The following is a 21,805-nucleotide window of genomic DNA, read 5'->3' as shown; positions in this document are numbered from 1 at the left end:
GTTCCTGCCCGGGCCACCAGCTCCGGGGGCCACGGTCCCCACCTCCTCCTGCAGCAGCCCCACTTCAGCCCCTGCCCGTGGCCCCGGCACTAGCAGAGGAGCAACCAGAGCAACACATGGCTGTGCCCCAAGCACCCATGCCAACAGTGGGACTCAGGTCCCGCCTCCCCCACCCCATGCCCTCCCAGCCCCACTGCTGTCCTTGATGGGGCAAACCCCACTTACATGCTGCTTGGTGCAGTTAGCATCATGCAGGAGCCCTCAGAGCTAGGCAGGCATCGGCCAGGCTGCGCTGCAGTGGTTTGCTGTGGTGGTTTTTTTCTTTTTCCTTTTTCTTTTTTTTTTGGGGGGTGGGGGTGGGGGAGCTCCTGCTGTGCGGAGTCCCCTGGGTGCAGCAGGTCTTCCTAGAGATGGCCGATCTCCCCTGGGTGTAGCAGGTCCTCCTGGGCACAGCACGGTCTCCTGAGTGCAGCGTGTCTCCCTGGGCGCAGCAGGTCCCCTGGGTGCAGCGGGTCTTCCCAGATGCGGTGGGCCTCCCCCCGGGCACAGCAGGTCTCCCTGGACACAGTGGAGCTCCCTGGCTGCAGCGGGTCTCTCCAGGTGCAGTGAGTATCTCAGTGCAGCAGGGCCCCCCCAATGGAGTGGGGCTCCCTAGTACAGTGCAATCTCCCTGCTGGCTCCTACCAGCTGCTTCCTCCACCCTCTCCTCAAGGCCTGAGCATTTTCAGGTGCTGGAGCGGGCGCTGCTATGAGCAGCGTGAGAGCTGGCGCCTGGTGCTCTCTTAAGCCCACAAGCACCGAGCGTTTCCTGTGACGTGAACAGACGCCACACTGATGGTTTTCTTCTTTTACTACTCACCACAACAGCATGGGCTTGGCTGGGCCCTGAGAAGCGATGTGGGCATGAGGCTGCCAGCTGTTAAAAAACAAACAAACAAACAAAAAAAACCCACCACCAACAATAAAAAAAGTCCTGAGGGTGCTGAAGCAATGCCAAATGCTCAGCCCTGAAGGGCAGCAGCCAGGCTTGGATGTGCTGCACATGAGCAACGCTGCTGCTGCTGTTGCTGGAGAGTGCCCCCCCCCCTCGCTCTCTCTCTCTCTCTCTCTCTTGCTCTCTCTCTCTCTCTCTCACACACACACACACACGCGCGCGCGCGCGCACACTCACTCACTCATTTTAAGGGCCTGGATGGCAACTTTTAGCTTCCACCACGGTTTCACAAGGGTGGCTCAGCTCCCTCCTCGAGTTCTCAAGGGCGCGTGCTTACTGCTGCCTCCTCCTTGCCCCAGCTCCACATGCCGCCAAGCGCTCCAACCCCTTAGCCAGCCCCCAGCCCCCGAGCAGCCACGCGGCAGCACCCTCAGCCCGCAGCAGCACGGACCGCGGCGTTTCCGTCAGCACATCATCAGCATCAGGATCTGGTGAACGTGCATCATCCCTTTTGGGGCTATTACTTCCTCTAACTCCTTTTATTGTCATTTCATTATCGTGCTTACTTTTCCTTTGGGTTGTTTCTGTATTTGCCTACGGGAACTTGGACAAGAAGCCTGTGTATATTTATGTCCAGCTGCTTCTTTGTGTAGTTAACTGGCAATAAAACACTGCTGCACATACAGGTTTGAGGGGTTTTTTGCATATGTGGCTTCTTTGCATTCAGCAACAACAAATTTCATGTGGTATTTGATGGTCTGGTCTCTTTGACCTGTCCTTTAGGGACTCCTGTCTTCTATAGAGCTGAACTTACTTACTTACTTTTACATTTTTTGTTCAATTAATAATTTTGTGACTTTGCTACTCATTTATACAATTGGCCAGTATTTCCTACTCTTTCTCCACCTCCTTTCCTGAAACGACATTTCTTGCACAGAACTTTGTGAAAGGTCTTTAGGAAGCCCAAGGCATGAGGCTGCCGGAGTCCAGCCTTGGGGGGGTCTGACAGCAGAACTGGGGTTCATTTACGACCAACAGCTTACCCCTTCTTAAATCCCAAGCAGCTTACTGTGAGCCTAAGGGGACCGACATCTGAAACTTGAAAGCAAAAACTGGACCTGAAAAGCAGAAGCTAAAGAAACCGTTATATTGAAGAACTTGCCGCACAGCATTACTCTGTCTGCATCTGGCTGGCACACACCAGGAAACCTGTGACCCACAGCGGACATGGAGGCAGCAGCAGGCCAGAGCCGTTACAGGGATTTAAGTCCTGCCACAGAAGCACTCACGCTCAGCAGCTTATGCTGATTTCCCAAACTACCCTCCGTATTTTCACGTCACAACTGCCTTCTCACAGGGTTTACATGTTAACTTTGTAGTTACATCAGTAACGCATGCTGTTCACCGGGAAGACAACCCTTAGTACACTTGTTTGTTTGAAGGCAATTCTTGGCAGTGTCTCCATTTTGTGGCAAACTTTCCATGCCGTCAAACAGCAAAAGTTGGCATTTTAGCAGAATCCAACTCTCCAACACCATTGAACAGCCTCTTCCGAGGGATACCATATCACCTGGACAGCCTGACCACATCTGATTCCTCATGTCTGCAAAGGAGCCTCTGGGAAGAGGTGGCCAATGTTACTCCTTCCATGGAAAATAGTTCACTTTTCCCAGCAGGAGACACCAAAACTGATGAAACCCGCAGCAGTGCCAGGTCCTCCCAGTAGAAACAACGCAAGCAGACAGGTTAACAATGAAACTCAGTTATAGCTTTATTTAATAACTGGTACAAAGTCCCCCTCAGGCAGAGCCTCCCAGTCCCATTCCCTACCTGAAATGGAGCAGAACTTAAGTGTGACCCTTGGAGGAGCTGGCTCCCACTGAGTCAGGACTGCTCAACAGTTAAGAAAGGATGCCTTGCTTGTCTTTCAAGAGACCTATATTAGCCTGGCCACTTATCCCTTTTCTCCCATTTAACAGCTAGACCCTGGCACACAGCAGGCATTTGCCTCTGATCCAGCCAGATGCAAAAAGGCAGCAGAACTGTGAATTTGATGAAGACAATAACCAGTACCTGCAGGTAGACATTCACTGCTCACACTTCTGGCTTGTGTAAAAGAGACGTGCGTCTGGTAAGAGTCATGTACATTCACTGGTATTTCTTCAGGCTCATTTAATAGCCTGTGCAGACACCCTGCCCAGGGATAGCAGCAGTGGGAAGCAGAGCTGGCAGTGCAGGAGATCTCTGGATCTCCCCCTGCCAGGGGGCATTGCTGCCCATTTCACAACTTACTTGAAGCTAACTCCTGCTTCCTGCACCACGGAAGATGGTCTAATAACCAGAAATAGTGACTAAGGGTTATCTTATCTGCATCTGGCCCTCCTGCAAAAACTGCTGCAGGAGAGTTCTGGTGGGTCAGCAGAGGCAGTCTGGAAGCCAGGGCTGCTGTCGTTTAATCCCTTGTACTCTGYTGAAAAGTGCACCTTGGTTAGTGTAAGTTAACTTGTTAATTGCTTTGCCCTTTCAGGAGGCTCAGGTAAGAAATCATCCTACTCCTTCTTAACACACATACAGAGATGAGACCAAGACAGTATTTCTGACCATTTGTTCTCCCCAGGACTGCTCGGCATGCCAAGAGTCTGGGGAATCCAAAGACCCTCTGGTGGGTTCTGCCCTCCAGGTACAGCTCTGCAGGAGAGCACTGCCCACCTCTGATGGCTGGAGTTTCACACCATCATAGTCTTGCTTTCCTGCATCCCACAGACATCATACAAACTGCACCACAAGGGTCCTTTAGCAGAAGCACAACTAGAAAGCAATTCTAAACCTCACAAAGCCACAGAAATTATATTTAAATGAAAGGGGGAGACAATGGCTGTCATCTGGATTGATATACAGCACAGACAGGAGGTGGTATCAGCATGTACAGTAACATGACTTACTAAGACTGCGGAATGGTAATGAGTTTTAAAGAGGTTCTGATGCCAAGGGAATACAGAAAGGACCAAAGTAATGCCAAGTACAGACTACCAAGGAGGTGGCAGCTCAGATGGGCATGCACAAGTTAGAGAGAACAGTTAATGCCATGTTGGATGAAATGCTGAGTGGGTTCAGTGGAGGCAAGTGGAGTTGTCTGAATCCAGAAGAGAGTCTCCCGCTTAACAGGATACTTCCATAGTTTGAGGTGCTTCCTGGAGATCAATCGCTTCTGGGGTTCCAACACTTCCTTCACCATGGTTGCTGGTATGAGACCGGCTGCGGACACTCTCCCCAGAGCCCACACTAGAGGAGGAGTGAGTACGCGAGCGGATCAGCCTGGTCATACTAGCTGCTGGCACTGCAAGAAAGAACAAAAGGGGGACTTACAAAAGGAGGAAGTTCTTARGTGCAGAGCAAGAATCAGTCACTCAAATATGTGTCACTGGGTAAGCACAAGAAGAGCTATACCCTCAGGAAGAAAACTCACTATTCACTGCCAAAATTTAGTTTTCGCATGTCTAAAGCAAGATGTTTAAGGCCCAATTTCAAAAGGTCCCAAGTGAGCAAATGCCAGAAGCATAACTGAACATTTGCAAGTGCAGTCATGGTGAGTGTCTGTGCAAATCAAGGCAGCTGTTGTACAGATGACCTTTTGAAAGTTAGTCTCTTCGCTCTAAAAACCCACAGAGCTGAAATCATGCACAATCAACAAAATACAAATGAAAGGTGAAAAACCATAGCATACACATTGTACAACGGATCAGCCTAGCCCATAGCAGGCCAGCAGGACATGCTGAGACAGAGCAATGCACCCGAAAAATCATTCAATTCAGTACACAGATTTGGGCCGAGCCGGATGCACAGTTCAAGGTACCTGACTCAGTGCTTAGGTGGTTGAGCTGCACATAAGGGACTGGAAACAACATGAGACAAGGAAAGGGATGAATACAGGAAAGAGCCAATTAGTTGCAGGGTGTGACTAGTACCTGCACTGCTCCTGGGATCCCCAGCTACCTTTCCTTCTGTTCCCAGCTYACACATTGCACTGAGAGCTCCCAGTACTAGTGAAAATAGCTGCTAATAATAAGCATCTCAGGGCAATGCCAAGCTGCCTCAAAAATCTGATTAGGGCCAGATCTAATCAATGCCTTACTGGCTAGAAACTGCAATGTATCTGGTGACTCTACCTACCCACCGTATACACCACAACGAGTCAACAGAGGTGCTGTTTTGTTAAGGCAGGAAAACTGTGGCATACTCTGCAGTTCCAGACACTGAACAATTTTTTTAGAGTCTTTCCTTGAGTTGACCGCATCAGATTTCTGCTACAGGTCCGCTACAAGGCATTTCCTTCTACCTGCAGCAGCCACATAACAGGTCCAGCTGCTGTAGTTGACATGCAGAAGTAACCAGAATAGTCCTTGGGGAAGTGGTTTCTGCCTTTCTAGAAGTAGCAAGCAAGACTTTTTTCTCTCGTTCCCCTCCTCTGAGAAAGGAGGCCTTGCTGGCCCACACTCAGTGGCCCTAACAATCTTTCCCACCAAAGTCAGGAAAACAGATCTCTCTGGGACTGGCTACTAATTCTGAAAGTAGAAAATGACCCTTCTTCTCCCCCCAGCACTGCACATCCAGTTGGCAAAAATTCTGAATCCCAAAGTCCTGCTGAAGTCCTTGATCTGATGACAGTACTGGTCAAATCTAACACCAGAGACAACAATCAGACCTAACCATGGAAATGCTCTCAGCCTGTGAGGCTGAGGGAGCCCTCCTCATCCAGCATCCTCCTCTGCAGKATCAGGCTCTTCTGGCCAGCAGCAGCCTTGTGTTCATGTCAACTACATCTAGCTGTAAGGGAAAGGACAATTTCTTCCGAGCCCTGAAGCTCATGATTTAGCAAAGCACCTCCACTCAGGGGAAGACCAGTGAGCTTGGGGAATGTCACAGCTCCCACAGTGGTCATGCTTAGCCATTACCCAGCCACATGAACTGACCCCTCCCATAATTCCAGATTTTGAAGGTTCATCCATCAGAAGGGAACTCCTAACCCTGTCCCCTGGCAGACAAGACGGAGAGCTGTGCCAAAGTGCCTGCAATGGAGACAGAGTTGATTTAGTCCACTACGAAGTTCTTCTTGTGAAGTCTGCCAATCTCTGGAGTACTGATGTTACAGGAACTAAACAGCTCTCAGCCTGACACACTCAGAAAACAGTCTTCTGACTCCAAGTACAAGGAGGAAGCAGGGCATGGACTAGATCAAAGCACAGCTCCCTTTGGGCTTGCAGAGTATCTCAGAAGGCACACACCTATTCTGCAATTAGAGGATTCCAATTTGAGGATATCGCTGTCCCCCAGTGCAGTGAAAATCTAAAACAAATAGGTATGTCTGAGAAGGAAGAAAAGAGCTCTCACGTACCTATCACAATTGTGATGCTTTACTGCTAATTCCTTCTCCTCTAGAGAAGGTACGTAGCCAGCAAAGAAGATTTATTGTCTTCAGTAGCATGCTTTTCCTGACTGGGACAAACAAGGACTTGCAATGTTTTACCAACACCAGCAACCAAAAAGGGGGTCACCACTTTGGCCTCAGTGTGGATTAAATGCACATCACAGAGCAGCATTGGTTTTCTAAAACTTCTTAGCACGCTAGTTAATTTTCTAGTGTAGATGAATCTCCTGACAACCATACTATCTCACAGGTGGGGACACAGATGTCAATGGGCTCAGATGGACCAGAAGGGTTCAGTTCCCCCAAAACAACCCTGCTTCGAAACAGAAAATCGTATTTGTCACTTACTGTAGCCCATTCCCTGCACAAAGTACTTGAAGGCTTCAGTCAGCTTCCCAGGCTGTGGACACAGAAGATGAGGTTTTAGTGTAAGCAGAGCAAGACTGTTTATACAAAGCAATTTCAGAGGGAGAGCTAAGTGTTTCTTACCTGAACAACCTGGGGCAGGCCCCCACAGTCTGCCATCTGCAACAAGGAATAAAAGGGAGGTTGAACCATTCTTCCCATCTGATAATCCTCATCCTGGAAGTGCAGCAGCACTGCCCCCGCACTGGGGTTGAGGGAGCAGACTGCACAGCCACGAGGCACACTTCTGCCACCTCAACTCTAAAGCCAAAGCAAGACCTAAGGATATATCTTATTGGTGGCTGCTGCTGAAGGCATCTTGGGGGCTGCATTGCCAAGCAATCTCAGGTCACATTGTAGGAACCCAAGAATAACCCTCCACCTTCCTAGATCATCCAGTCACTCTTCCCAAAACTGTCATTTCACACTTCTGTACAGCAGCTGCTTGGTCCACTTCCGCAGTGACAGCTGAGGATGGTGGACTAGTACGAAGTTAGAAATGTAGTTAGAAATGTGGTGTTTTTGCTGACAGATAGCAGGGTGGGGGCAGAGTACCTCTGCCAGTTCACAACAGGTCTTTCCTGCCATTTGCCAGTTGAAGACAACAGAGAATTGGTCTTAAAGTAGGGAATCAGGGATCCTTTCACAAAAAAACTCTGAGTCTGTCTCCATACAGTAGAGGACATAGCCCAGAAGGAGTGTCCAGAAACCTCTTAAAGCTAAATGTATGAAGGGCCAGTACCTAAATAGAGGTGGCCTCAGAAGCAGACTGGAATGATTTTGGAATGGCACTTACTTTCAGAAGGGTAGTCTTRGTTGGGTCGAGCCGTGAATTACATTCAACCTAAAATTAAAGGAGGAAAGAAGGACATGGCATCACACAGACAACCTGAAAAGTCAGACACAAGATGTTAGGAAGCTGCTCCAATGGAGGCAACGATTGCCCTCACCAAGGGGCACTTCTCTGAAGCCAGGAAGAACTTAGCAAGAAAGCTGGCACCATGTAGGAAGAGAACAATGAATGAAAGACACAAGGAGGAATGGCAGGTGTTTCCATCCAAAGGGATCTTGCAGTGACAGAATGTCACAGTTCTGAGAGATGGCACTGTGATCTCAAAGGGAAATGTCCACAGGTTTTGGATAACAGGTTACGTTGCACTGTGAAACACTGGAGCATCCCCAGGGCTCTGACAGTTTGGACTCCGAGGGAAGACTTTTGTGCAATGCAGCACAGAGGAAGATCATTTAGTCCCCCAGCCAGACAAGGTGGCACAGTCACCTCTTCTCTGTAGGCCCACTGCACTCAGGGAATCTGTCAGGGCCAGGGCCTCATAGGAAAAGCAGCCTCAGCAGGGAAAATTATCATGGGCTGGTAACATAGGCAATCAGAGAGGCGAGCCAGGGTCCAGAAAGCCAAATCCCTTCTCCCAACTGTGGGCTGGGAAGCGACAAGAATCCTCAGGGATATTATGCCAGCAAAATCAGAACTTGATAGGATCCTCAGACTTCCAGATTTTCCAGTGTGAACAGAAGACTGATGGAAAAGTAATGAGCCATGATTAGGAAAAGCCCTGCAGCAGTTCTCCATGTAMAACTCCTAGGTCCAAGCTGTTCCTCTGGGAGTCTCCTACACTCTTCCAAGGTTTCTAAGGAAATTCCTCTTGTTCACAAAAATCTAATCACCCCACACCCAGTGACTGAAGGGCAGGAGAAACATCCACCCCAACCACTCTGCACTAGCCAATGTTACATTTGTAACTGTGCTGGGAGGAAAGTAGGAAGTTGTCTGCAGAGACTATAACAGGAAGGAGATGCTATTGAGCGTTGCCTTCCCTATGAGGCTCTACCTTTGTAGAGCTCTTATTACCCACCACAGGGGTTGGAGTTACTCTGCTTTTTTTAAACCTTGGGTAGCCTCAGCAAGTGAACAGTAATTCATGACTTGAAAATTGAACTCCAAGCAGTAGCCTGGCACATCTCAAGGAAAGACACGGGGTTCTGAAAGGGGGCCTTTGTGGTACCACTACCTGAGCAAGATGTTTGGGCACAAGGACTCTTATTGAGATCCTACTCATTTAATCTTAGAGATGCCCTGCAGAGCCAACTGGGTGCCTCTCCCACCAACAGCTGATGGTTTTTAATAGTTAGGAGACTAGAGAGGAACTTTGGACAAAGAGCCACTTTTTGTGGCTAGTTTTGGGCAAGATCAAAGCACCCCTGGGTAAGGCAGGTCTGCTAAAGGCTTTCTGGAGCTAATGTCATGCAAGGAAAGAGTCCATATATACATACCACTGCTTCCACTGCAGGTGAGCTGTCACCAACTACTAGCAAGGCAGGGCACCTGGCCAAAAGCCAAAGACGACATGTTACTCTCAGTGCCTCTACAGGACTTCCAAAGGAGGCTGAGCTTTGTACGCCTTACGTACGCCTTACGTATGCCTTTGTATGCCTTATCAAAGGTTAATAATGCTATGCACAAGTCTTACCCGCTACCACATCATGGCAAAACCTCCTCCAAGGTACAGATGCACGTGTATCTATCTATACCATCCCTCTCACACACACCAACTACCACTACCATTGCACAAGTGAGGTAAAAGATACGGTTAGAGCTGGAAGAAGCACCATCCTGGGTTGCAACAGGGAACACATTCCCAGGACTGAATGTCTGCATGTTGGGAATTTAAGAATAACCACATCCAATGGTGTTTAATGCCTCTGAGACAGGCTACTGGCCAGCACTTTATTTCAACTTGAATTTTAGAAAGAAATACAAACTGTGTCAGGAGTATATTGAAAAATGTCATGATATTAAAGCCTCTAGTGGAACAGTTAACATTSAACCTGTAAAACATACACATAAGGCCACTGGCCAAGTGGCTGTGAATTTAGAGCATTTATTTACAGGTAAAGGTAATAAAGGATCATACTAGAGACCGCACTTTGGTGTGCTGATCAAATGGCAAAAATTATACTAGAGAGTCTGAGGCACAGACCACAGAGCCAGTGGACTAGCCCTAAGAACTGGGAGACTGAGAGGCAAGTCTATTGGCACAGAGGTCCAAACTTCTACAGAAATTATTTTAAGGATTGACAGATTCCTTTGAATCACTTCAGTGAAGTGCTCTGCAGCTTACAGCTGCTTGCAAGACAGAGAGCAGCAGTTTAGGTGCTGTTATGTGCCAGAGAGATTGCTTTGCCTGGAGACCAAGCAGGATTTGAATGCTAGATTTTCCTTGTGCTCAGAGCAGAGGAAAATCCACCCCTTTCAGTTTAGCAGCATCTAGAGTGTTCTGCTGTGGATACCTAAAACATTTCATGGGACTGGCAGGAGCAGAAGTGCATACAATTGCCAAGAAGTCAACAGCAGAGTCTGTGCAGCAGCCTCTAGCCCAGCCCAGGCATCCTGCCTCAGCACTGCAATTCCCAGTCTCCATGTGCTTTACAGGCTTGAGATGGTTTGTCCCTTTTGCTCTCTTGCTTGAAACTTAGAAATTTATTTATTTTTTTTATTTCCTCTGTGCTGATCATCACTGAATCGTCTGTTCCTTCTCAGCTATACCCTGCTCTCTCCATAGACTATCCCCTCTCAGATAAAAGAGTCACTACTAAAATGGGAGCTATCACATGCTCCCCAACCCTGCATTACCGTCTCTGGGAGGTTTGCAAATAATATTTGGGGGTGGAGTAGAAGGTGGTCTGAGGCAAAAAACAAAATCCCGCATCCCTAAATATAATAATAAAAAAATCATTTTAATTGATCTAAGAACATTTTTGGTTGTTACACAGCAACATGAAATAGGTTACTGAAAAACACTGAACAATTAAATGAACCGATAGCTCAGCACATTACAGTGTGGTGACTGCTAGCAGGACATACTTACTCCTCTGATCCTGCTTTCAGAAGAACCCCAACACACTCTTAATAAAAGCGCTTCCAGACACCTCCCCGCCCCACTTAGCTGACAGCACTGCATCAAAGCCTGGGACTGTATGAATAGCTTTCCCAGTGCTGGTGCAGAGGTYTTTGCTGAGAAGCTGCAGTCTTTCTGCAAAAGAAACTTCATAGTATGGAACTGATACAGGTCAATTCACAGTAACTTACTTGAGTGTTTTTGCCGTATTTTCATTGATGCCAAGAACTGGTCTCTCAATTTCCAGGTCTCTACGGCTAGAAGACAAAGTAGAACAATTTTTCCATCAAACCAACAGAGGAAATTGATTAGAGTGGGAACATTCAAAATCTAACTGTGTGCTGGCTCTGGCACCCAGGCAGCAGGCTACCGCTCCCTGTGTTATGCCATGAGCAGAAACTGCTCAGGAGCTGCAGTAGTCACCATCAGAAAATAGGATCCATGCACTGATTACAAGTCTGCTGCGAGTTTAGAGAAAAGATCCACTGAATTCTCAAAGGTGCATCCAGGCACGAGGCTGAGCTTGGCTCAGGAGAATGGCTGAGGATTAAGCTTAAGACAGAAGCTCACATAGCATAAGATTCTTTACAATAATATACAGTTCGCAAAACTACTGAGTAGGTTAGCTTCTCTCCTGCTCCCTCTTGCTGTTTGTGCACTTGTCCTTGGCACTCAGTGGCAGGGAGGGTATGGGAGTAAATCTGAATCAAGCAGGTAAAAAGATGTCCTGTACCTGTTGTATGAGGTGAGAAACAGCTGAAGGTTATCTTGGTTAATGTCCTGCGCAATATGGAGCCTGTATGTCTGGATCAAATCTAGATTTGCCTGCAGTTCCTCCTGTACAGAAACAGAAGAATTGAAAGACAATGGACATTATCTTTTTTTACATGCAAAAATAACCTATAAGAAATGATCTTCATAAAAATACTGAGCCATGAACTGGCTCCATATACATCATTCACTCTGGTGAACAATAATGCATGGGGCAACAATCCCAAACCACGTTAGTACCCAGGCTACACTATCGCTATATGTATCTGCAACATTACTGTTTAAGTGCAGTACAGAATAATCATAGAATCATAGAATCAGTAAGGTTGGAAGSGACCTCTGGAGATCATCTAGTCCAAMCTCCCTGCTCAGCAGGGTCACCTAGAGCATCTTAGACAGGGTTGCATCCAGGCGGGCCTTGAAGATCTCCAGAGAAGGAGACTCCACAACCTCTCTGGGCAGCCTGTTCCAGTGCTCCGTCACTCTCACAGCGAAGAAATTCCTCCTCACGTTCAGGCTGAACTTCCTGTGGTTCAGTTTGTGCCCTTTGCCACTTGGCCTGTCAAATGGGACAACTGAAAAGAGATTGTCCCTGTCCCCTTGACACCCTCCCTTCAGGTACTCATACACATTGGTAAGATCCCCCCTCAGTCTTCTCCTCCCCAGGCTAAACAGGCCCAGCTCTCACAGCCGTTCCTCAGAGGGCAGGTGCTCCAGCCCTCTGATCATCTTTGTAGCMCTATGCTGGACTCTCTCCAGTAGCTCCATGTCTCTCTTGTCCTTGGGAGCCCAGAACTAGACACAGCACTCTAGAAGAGGCCTCACCAGGCAGCTATACCTTTACAAACAATAGCACATATGATACTGSGGGGGTATAAAGGTATCTTTGGGATGGGGGGTCAGCTGACTCCTGAACCTCACTAATGCTTACATGGGTAAAATTCTTTCTGTTATACAAAAGTTCTCCACTTAGAATTAGCATTAAAGAAGCAAAGCTTTATAGGTAAACCCCAAGACCAGGGAAAAATCGCATTCCATCACCCAGTTCTACAAAGAAATTGCATTCTGATTAAAGAGAGAGAAAAGGAAATGCAAGGAAGCACTATATATAATGAAGAGGTCCCAAAGTAGGTCGAGAACAGTGTGTGCTCAAAGTAGGAGGAAGCTAAGTGACCCTCCCCCTCCACCTTCCGGTGCTGATGTTTGATGTTACAGGAAGGCTTCAGGTCAGGGACTGATCTGCTGCAAATCACATACTATGCGCATGTGGCACAAACCCTATCAGTTGCTCCATGAGCTTGCTGGATGTCAGCTAACAAATTCCAAACAGAAGGCTTGTTGTAGCACAAMGTTCTCAGGAAGCACTGGTTTGCCTCTACTGAAACCAAATGTGAAGTGCTGACGCAAGTTTGCCCAGCACAAATGGAACTATCTGTGGCAGCCCTTATTTGGTGGATTAGAGCTATTTCAGAGCATGTGCATAAAAAAGTACAGTTCCATGTACAGTAGCCTGGGCAACATGAACAGCTGCTGGTTACTTACATGGCCAAAATGGTGTGCCAAGACAATATCCACTATGTTGGTTGTCCAGCCTGAAAACTGAAGAGGAACCATGAATAAGGAGGAGGGAGAGGAACTGAAAAATACTGTTTCATTACAAATTCCAAAGCAACACCTCAGATTAATGACAATAACAAGGAAAACTATTATAAAATAAATGCCTGAAGCTTTTTCTTTCGGTGGGGGTGGGGGGAAGGGAGGATGGGTGTGCAACTCTTCAAAGGAGCCCATGCAAGCTCTCCAGAAACCTGTAACCCTTAATAACTGTAAGTGGTCAGAATAACAAAATGACTAAAAGACTCATTCAACCTCAGCCAAATGGAGTCCATAAGCACAGCTACTAAGTCAGAGGAAAGCTGAATACTCAGTAGCCACTCATCTCCAGGGAGTTTACCGGGATTTCTCATCTACACGTGATCACATCCACTCCTGCTCCTACTGTGAAAGTTGTACTACCCCCAGACTGTAGCAGAGATGGAGATGAGATTGTGCAGTTTTGGCCATAAAYTGACAAATTCCTGTACTCTGTCCTTTCTCTTCTTCCTCTACACACTGTTCATTAAGCACTGCAGAGAGGAGATGCACAACGAAAGGAAAATCTCACCTTGGATGCTGCCCAGTCAATCCAGCCCTTTGCACATGGATCAATGTTAATCAGCACAAGTCCTTCCACCAAGTCTGGGTGACTGAGCTGTGGGGAGAGACACAGGCACACTGAGAAGGACGATACAACCGTTGGAAACACAAAATGCTCAATGGCAGGCACCACAGCCGGAATGCTTTTTGCAAACGGAAGAGTAAAATGAAGACTAAAGCAGTGAGCTCCCACTGGGATGGGCTGCCAATGGCCTCTTCAGAGTCCAGCACAAGGAAGGCCTCCAGCCAGGCCCTGCTCTCTGGGACAACTGCCATTGGCACAGAGGAAGGGACTTCTCACACAGCACCTGCAGCTTGAGGAAGCCTCAGTAGTGTCTTCTGGTGATCCAAGCATCTAATGCAGCCAAAGAGTCCCAGATCCTGCTCAGGCTTCATGTATTATAGGACTGTAAGCAGTGGCTTTCTCTGCTCCAATTTGGCATCCCCCGCTCCAGGCAGTACCTAGACAACTCTTGTGCCCTGAAAGCACTTCCTTCCATACCCTGAGGAGAAGGCAGTCCTTGCTCAGTGGAGATCTCTGCACTCCTGGGACAGAAATCTGGAGAAAGGGATCAGTCCCATTTCTAAAGCATCTTAGTAGCACTAGGCCACAGCACACTTTTGGCACCTTAAAATCCCAGAAAAGGCTTTCTGATACAACACCTTGATTCATACTCTTTTCATGGTTAAGCCACCAACGGAAGGGCTGAAACAGGTCTGAACATTGTCCAAAGAAGAAAAAGGCAGCACACTTGCCCTATGTTGCCTTCCAGTTCCCCATCCATTTGGGGTGACCACAGCAATATCAAAAGCTCCTGAGAAGTCATTCTGACACCTTCTGGGCCCCACCCAGCATGGATCCCTAAACTATTTGGATAACAAGTTGCTGAGGCTGTTGTATTTCTAGGCACTAAATTCAGAGACTGAATTAAATATAAAGCTTTACACCAGCAGTGGATATCAGTACTGACCGCAGGAAAATTCTAGAGCAGGGATCTCCATTGAGAGACTGCCTCCTCAGGGTGAAGAGAAACCCRTCCCCAGGGCCCATGAGTTGGTGCTGAGGTCCCCAGAATACCTGCAGCCTGACCAGAAGTCTGGGAAGCTCCAGCTGCACCAGATGCTGGGGCAGTGGAAGGCACCTGTGAGGCCTGCTCACGCTGCAGGCATCCACTTCCTCCGCTCACATCCCCAGCATCCTGCAATTTACTTTGGACTAGGGTAAGGGGGAGCACAGGCCCAAAATACTTTGAGAATTACCTGTGATCATGAAAATGGAAACTGAGCACACCTGGAGAACTTCAAGCGCTAGGCTCACTCAAAGGCTGAAATTTTATTACAGCTCCTCTATTCTCTATTCCACTGCATAGATTAGCACTGGTTAAGTAGAAGGAAGCAATAAAGTCCACAGCAGGAAACTGTCTGCAATTCAGGTAGCATTGCAAGGGCTCGCTGCCAGTTCACTGAGCTGAAGCTAAAGGCTTATTTAGTGATCTTCTCTTTAGCAAGACTGGAAATTACACAAGATGCACATGACAAGGAACAGAGCAAACACCAGTGCTGGGGACTGCCCTAGGCTCTTTCCCCTGACACAACATTGTTTGGAAGAAATGGGAACCAGAGAACTTTTTGTAGGAAGAGCAGCTACATGATAAAGTGGCTACAAGATGTGTCAGTGGCTATCAGCAACTCTCTGCACTCAACAACTTGAAATAAATTTTATTGAGAACATTAGAGTTCTGTACCTTTTTTTAACACTACCCCTGAAATATTCAGGCAGGTTGCTGGCAGCTAAACCATGCTCACTGATTTCACATGCTTATATACACTCTGCCAGAGAGAAATGTATAATTAAATAACAATATAAAGCTATCACTCTCCTCTCTAAGGGCATCCTAGCAGCCAGGATGGAGCTCTGCTGATTCAAAGACATTGCTTTCAAATTTTCCATATCTGGCATAGCTTCAGAGTCTCTCTGGCTGCTCCAGTTTGGCCATCTGGATGTGAAGTAACTCTTACTGGATCCCTACATGCCTGCTGTAATTAATGCTACTTTGCCCATGCCCCACAGATGACCTGTTTGATCAGTGGGAGACCACAGCTCATATAGGTCACAATGGAATGAAAAGACACTTACCGCAAATCTGCTGAGGACATAAGCACCAGCTCCCAGGCCAATCCCAATGATGCTCCTCAGGCTGAAATATAGGCATTTCACAATCAGCAAGGCTATCTTAAGCTCACAGCCGAAGTATCCCTAGAGGCAAAACCTTTCCCCTCTCTGCATCCAGCTGTTCACTTATGGTTCATTTTGAAAACAATCCAGCAATGATGCAGCAGCCATAAATTGTCTCATGWGGCAGACAATGTTCCCAGCATAAGAACCAGACAGGGTTTCAGGGGTTAGGAGATGCTCAAGCCTCTTGAGACAACTCAGTGAGCATATCAGATGTTGCAAGCAGAGATACAGGGAGATGCAGGAATGGCTGTAACCAGTTGCTCACCCTGTTTCATTTCAGAGACTTACTTTAGGTGTGTCAGAACAGCAGGGAGCATTTCAGCCAGTTCATCCATACTGGGATACTGGTACCTGAAAATCAAGCAAGGCTGAAATTAAAGCACCTCCAAATAGAGCTCATCAGGGGTTACTTCCCAGTTCTACCCCAGGGCATGACAGACAAGGAATATCTGACAGGCATATGCATGGGTAATTATTTTGCAACAATACTGTAGTCCAGTCTGCAGAATGAATCCGATCCCTTGGAGCATGACTAACACAGAGCTGTGTTTGGACAGCCAGACTTCTGTGGGAAGATGGACAGAGCAAGCAAGGAATGCCAGCTAGACTGCAGTGTGCTGGGCTCATGCCTAAGCCACAACGCTGGTGCCAGCTCTAACCACTATCAAGAACCTTATCGAGGTCTCAGTGACAAAAAGAGTTCTCTGCATGCCCCAGGAAGCCTTCTCACCTTCTCACTTCCTCTGCTCTGAAAGGTGCCTCCCACCTGGCTCAGCCTAGGTGTCCCAGTTGGATTAAACAGCACCCAAGGGCAGACAGACTGCAACCACTACAAGGGTCTGGAACTACAAGGGTCTCTCTGGAGATCTTACCCAGATGGGAATGGGGGGGCTCCTTCCTGTTGGCCTGGTGCATCCACATGGCACACAGCAAAATGCTGAGTGATCTCTTGCATGTCCTCAAAGTTAAAAAATGCATTGAAACAGGATTTGTCTGCAACAAAAAAAATAAGAATTGAGACATTTACTGAAATGTTTATTGTGATCCACTCTCCAAGCATCAGGGCATATGTTTGCATGAACTCAACACTCACGCTGAGTCTGTAGCACAGTGGATGTTGGGTGATGTACACTGCAGTGCCCCATGGACTCCAGTGCAGCAATGAGTCTTAGCAAACTAACCACCACAACCAGAGGCCACCATAACTGGAGGGCAGGTAGATCAGATAAATGACACCCCAGACCCAGCAAAATAGAGCCTTGTAGTGCCTGAGTACCTCCCATAACATCCTCCTAGATAAGCTCAGGAAGTGTGGGTTAGACGAGTGGACAGTGAGGTGGACTGAGAACTGACTGAAAGGCAAAGCTCAGAGGGCTGTCATCAGTGGTGCAGAGTCTAGCTGGAGGTCTGTGGCTAGTGGAGTCCCCCAGGGCTCAGCARTGRGTCCCATCCTCTTCAACTTCTTCATCAATGACCTGGATGAGCGGACAGAGCACCTCCTCAGCAAGTTTGCTGATGATACCAAGCTGGGAGAAGTGGCTGACACACCTGAGAGCTGTGCTGCCATTCAGAGAGACCTGGACAGGCTGGAGAGCTGGGCGGARAGGAACCTCATGAGGTTCTCATGAGGGCAAATGTGGAGTCCTGCACTTAGGGAAAAATAACCCTAGGCACCAGTACAAGCTGGGGGATGACCTTCTGGAGAGCARCTCTGCAGAGAAAGACCTGGTGAGTGCTGGTGGATGACAGATTCACCACGAGCCAGCAATGTGCCCTTGTGGCCAAGAAAGCCAACGGTCTCCTGGGGTGCATTAGGAAGACTGTTGCCAGCAGGTGGAGGGAGGTGGTCCTGCCCCTCTACTCAGCCCTGGTGAGGCCTCTTCTAGAGTACTGTTCTGGGCTCCCAAGGACAAGAGAGACATGGAGCTACTGGAGAGAGTCCAGCATAGGGCTACAAAGATGATCAGAGGGCTGGAGCACCTGCCCTCTGAGGAACGGCTGTGAGAGCTGGGCCTGTTTAGCCTGGGGAGGAGAAGACTGAGGGGGGATCTTACCAATGTGTATGAGTACCTGAAGGGAGGGTGTCAAGGGGACAGGGACAAACTCTTTTCAGTTGTCCCGTTTGACAGGCCAAGTGGCAAAGGGCACAAACTGAACCACAGGAAGTTCAGCCTGAACGTGAGGAGGAATTCGCTGTGAGAGTGACGGAGCACTGGAACAGGCTGCCCAGAGAGGTTGTGGAGTCTCCTTCTCTGGAGATCTTCAAGGCCCGCCTGGATGCAACCCTGTCTAAGATGCTCTAGGTGACCCTGCTGAGCAGGGAGGTTGGACTAGATGATCTCCAGAGGTCCCTTCCAACCTTACTGATTCTATGATTCATACTGAGGAGCACCTGTATAAGCATAACAGTACACGTGGGGGGGGGAAGACATGTGGAAAGACCAATTGAGAAGACAGTCCACTACAAACACTACATTAGCTTTGTAGCCTTATAGAAGGGATTTCTCACCTTCCYAGCTTCCGTGGGAACAGATGTTTTGTGGCAACACAGGGTGATAGCTCTGTCAAATAGTGCAACAAGTCAGCTAAAGCCCTGTAGTGTGGTGGGTGGATCCATTTCCACCCAGGCCCTACTTTTGAGGGCTGCTGGAACAGACAGGGGCATGCCACACTCTCTCTTGAGCAGACCTTTATCTTTTTACCCCTAAATGACCTGCCTCATCTCAGCTCCAGGCCAGGCCAACTGGTCCCCACACTTGAATGAAGATACTGTGAACAACCACTTCTTCAGAATCTTGTTTAAAAGACTTTCACACATTTTGCAAGAAGGCTTGGGTAAGGATTCATGGGTCCTGGGAATTCAAGGGCTTACGGTTGAGGCCGATGTCATGGTATGTGAGGATGACAGGTCTGTTCCCCTTCGGTATGCCCCGCATGGTGACGTGGACCACTCCAAAAGCTGTCTCAATGTCATGTTCCTACAGAGAGAGAAGGAGGAGTATCACTGCTATGGGTGCTGGCTGGGCTACAGGGAACCCTAGCCAAGAGCCAGCAGCAATTGCCCCATATTTTAAATTTGCACTCCTAACCCCAACTGGTGGCTCAGCACAGCTGCTCCAAGAGTCCAGCACTACAACTGCTACAAGTTCACTCCCACTCTCTGCCATGATCACAGCTGACCACAGATTTCCTTCTCAAACACCCATGTGGTCCTCTGCAGCCTCCTGGCAGACAAGCCAAGCAAAACCCCTCAGGCCTGGGAACATCTGACAGCTGACTTCACTTCATTTTTACAGACTGCAGACCTGCCCTCTTGTGCTGTCTACCTAGTGCAGCCTTACCTGTTCATCTTCCAGCAGAGCTTGCCATTTGGCCAAGAGCCAACTAGGTTTTGGCCACACTGCTACACTAATGTTCACCATAGCTTGTCTGCAAACCCTGACCTGCCGTGCCAGGGAACTTTTGAGTCAGTGTCTTAAACCACAGATGATTCTTCTGCTGCTGCAAGATTTGGTATCATGACAGTAAAATACCCCTAGGCCCCTCCTGCACCTGGCATAGATACAGGTTACGTTGGTTTCCAGTGAGAGATCTATGGAGCAGCATGTAAAAATAATGGGAAGTGATGTATTTCACAGACACTTGCTGCAAATTGTGTGCTTTTCCCCAAACAATATACCGAGGGCTCTTTGCATAGTGCCTAGTACAAGGGATCAAGAGGACTGTGAAACCTTTAAGTACAGCTTGTATACACATCCAATACATAAAATAGAAGACACAATCTCAGAATGATGAAAACAGGAAATGCTCATGAGTGCTTGAGTTCAACTTAATTAGCTTGCAGTCACATTTAGACAACACTAAACTAGGATAACTACAGACTTTGGAAAAGCTGCAGAGATGGCAGTATGGCTGCCTACCTAAYATCCCTTTAAGTCCTTTCCTTAATCTATAGAAATCCAAGGAGAGAAATGTTCTGATTTATGGATCTTGATACTCCCCCCTCCAAATTATTTTCTTAATATTTAAAATAAAAATCTATTTAGGGAATTTGCTCTYGGTTGACACTTAAGATAGAACACTGCAACCTCAAAATACTTTTTATTAGATTATACCAAGTGTGCAAAGTTTTAAAACATTAATTTCCAAAAACTTGTGTTTAGGCCAATATAGAACAGGTTAAAGCACCTGGCTTGCAGCACATTAGAAATTAATCTCACCCYCTTTTCTGGGTATTCCCAGGGGTTCATGGTGGGTCAGATGGATTTAGCTCTTCTACTGATAGATCTTCCTCTCTCCTTTCTTTCTGGGGGCTCCAAAGCCTCTCTCCTTCCCCTCAGAAGTGTTGTGATGGGAGCAAGTTAGCAGGCATTAATGAGTTCTTTAACAAAACTATCAACTTTTGGAGAAGGCTGAGAAACCCAAGGGGTGGTGATCTTTAGAGCGTGCTGCTAAAATGGTGAAGTCCAGCAAGCTCACAGAAGAGTTTGCCACCTCCAGCTGCAGTTGCATATCCATCTAAGCTAACCAGATGGCTTGTTACCATTAAAAGCGGGTCTCTCTGCCAGTTCCAGGAGTTGCTAGTCCCTTCCATAAGCATCTTTAACTCACTGACCTGGCAGGAAACTATCCAGCTTCCCCAGGGCCCTCCCCACACACTTTTTTTTTAATCTTTGTTAGATTTCTGCCAGGTCACTGAGTTAAGCAGCTCACAGAGAGGTCTCGCAAATGCTGGTTCTGGCTCAAAGCCAGATGGAAGTGTAYAGGGTGGTGGAAGTAATAACCCTACCTGAGCACGAGGCTCAGTTGAAGTGACTCACGTGTCTCATAAAACTGCACCTCCAGAGGACTAGAGAAGGTTTTATAAACAGCAGCAAAAGGTCAATTATCAGATAGAAGCACAAAACTCAAACAGAGTGAACAGCAAGAAAAGTACAGAAATCAACAAAAGAGCTGATGGCATATTAAAAAGAATATCAGCAGTACACTGTCTTTTCTGGAATTATCTTCCAACTGACTGCTAGTGTAAACATGCACTTCCACTAGGAGGAAGACMAGGTACTACAGACAGAAACACCCACCTCTCTTCAGATGGTTTATTCAAGCACCTSAGTGTACTTTATATTACTTTGCTACACTCTGCATTTTTTTGTAGTTTTAAAAGCTGAGCTTGGGGTTTTTCTTAGCCCTCTACTGGGGAAGAGAAAGAGTCTCCTTGAGCTAAGAATCATTCATTTCTCTCCTGCTTACTTTGACTTTACCTACGGCTTAAACTGAGATTCTGGGAAATCAGAGTTTATTGAGAAGATGTTTTTCAAGTCACCAGAAAGCCCCAGCCCTGTCTGAATGGTATGCATCCAGCTAATCCTTCAATTATAATGGTACTTCTCGAGGTATTCAACACAGCACAACTGTATGCTCACTTCCTTATCTTATTTTTCATTCTTTCATACTTTACCTCCAGTTAGCAACACCCACCGTCCCCTTGATTCCACTTCACAGTCACGTCAGGGCAATACCCAATTAAGTCAAATCTCATCAGCAAAAGTTACACAATTTCATACAAACTTCCATTTAAACCAAGAGAAGCCTTACTATAGTTTAAACCTATTCTATCCTGAATTTAGCTAAGCCCAAATAAATCATTCAAATAAAGTCAACAGAAGATAAAATACAACTTCAAAAATCTCACCTCCCACAGACCTTAGAAGATGGTCCTGAGCACCCCAGACCTTAGCAAGCAGTACTTTGAAAGATTTAAGATGCTAAATGAGCAAACTTCTTATTCTGCCCTGCATAACAGTTCCCTTCTTCTGTAGTGATAAAGCCCTCGACCTGGGAGTCTCAGGTCACTTCTTTTTTGTCTTGCTAGTTCCCAGGCAAGCTGGGAATCCTCCTCCGGAGAAGCAACTTCCCTCTGC

General features: G+C 47.4%; 1 protein-coding gene across 1 annotated transcript in view; it reads right to left on the bottom strand.

Moving 5' to 3' along the window:
• Positions 1-2,680: 2,680 nt before the first annotated feature.
• NDRG3 (NDRG family member 3) overlaps positions 2,681-21,805 on the bottom strand; it is a 66,007-nt gene continuing 46,882 nt past the window's right edge. The window contains exons 4-16 of the mRNA XM_085302635.1: positions 18,757-18,862; positions 16,757-16,877; positions 16,173-16,235; positions 15,783-15,843; positions 13,614-13,700; positions 12,992-13,048; positions 11,412-11,515; positions 10,870-10,935; positions 9,054-9,105; positions 7,561-7,608; positions 6,849-6,884; positions 6,708-6,759; positions 2,681-4,271 (exon numbers count right to left, since the gene is read on the bottom strand). Coding sequence (XP_085158761.1) covers positions 4,093-4,271; positions 6,708-6,759; positions 6,849-6,884; positions 7,561-7,608; positions 9,054-9,105; positions 10,870-10,935; positions 11,412-11,515; positions 12,992-13,048; positions 13,614-13,700; positions 15,783-15,843; positions 16,173-16,235; positions 16,757-16,877; positions 18,757-18,862 — 1,032 coding nt within the window. The 3' untranslated portion in view covers positions 2,681-4,092. The remainder of the gene's footprint in view (positions 4,272-6,707; positions 6,760-6,848; positions 6,885-7,560; positions 7,609-9,053; positions 9,106-10,869; positions 10,936-11,411; positions 11,516-12,991; positions 13,049-13,613; positions 13,701-15,782; positions 15,844-16,172; positions 16,236-16,756; positions 16,878-18,756; positions 18,863-21,805) is intronic.

The sequence above is a fragment of the Rhea americana genome, unplaced genomic scaffold, assembly GCF_003343005.1.
Source record: "Rhea americana isolate MKP2758 unplaced genomic scaffold, rheAme1 scaffold_190, whole genome shotgun sequence".
Classification (NCBI taxonomy): Eukaryota; Metazoa; Chordata; class Aves; order Rheiformes; family Rheidae; genus Rhea; species Rhea americana.
This window is presented reverse-complemented; position numbering and strand designations above follow the sequence as displayed.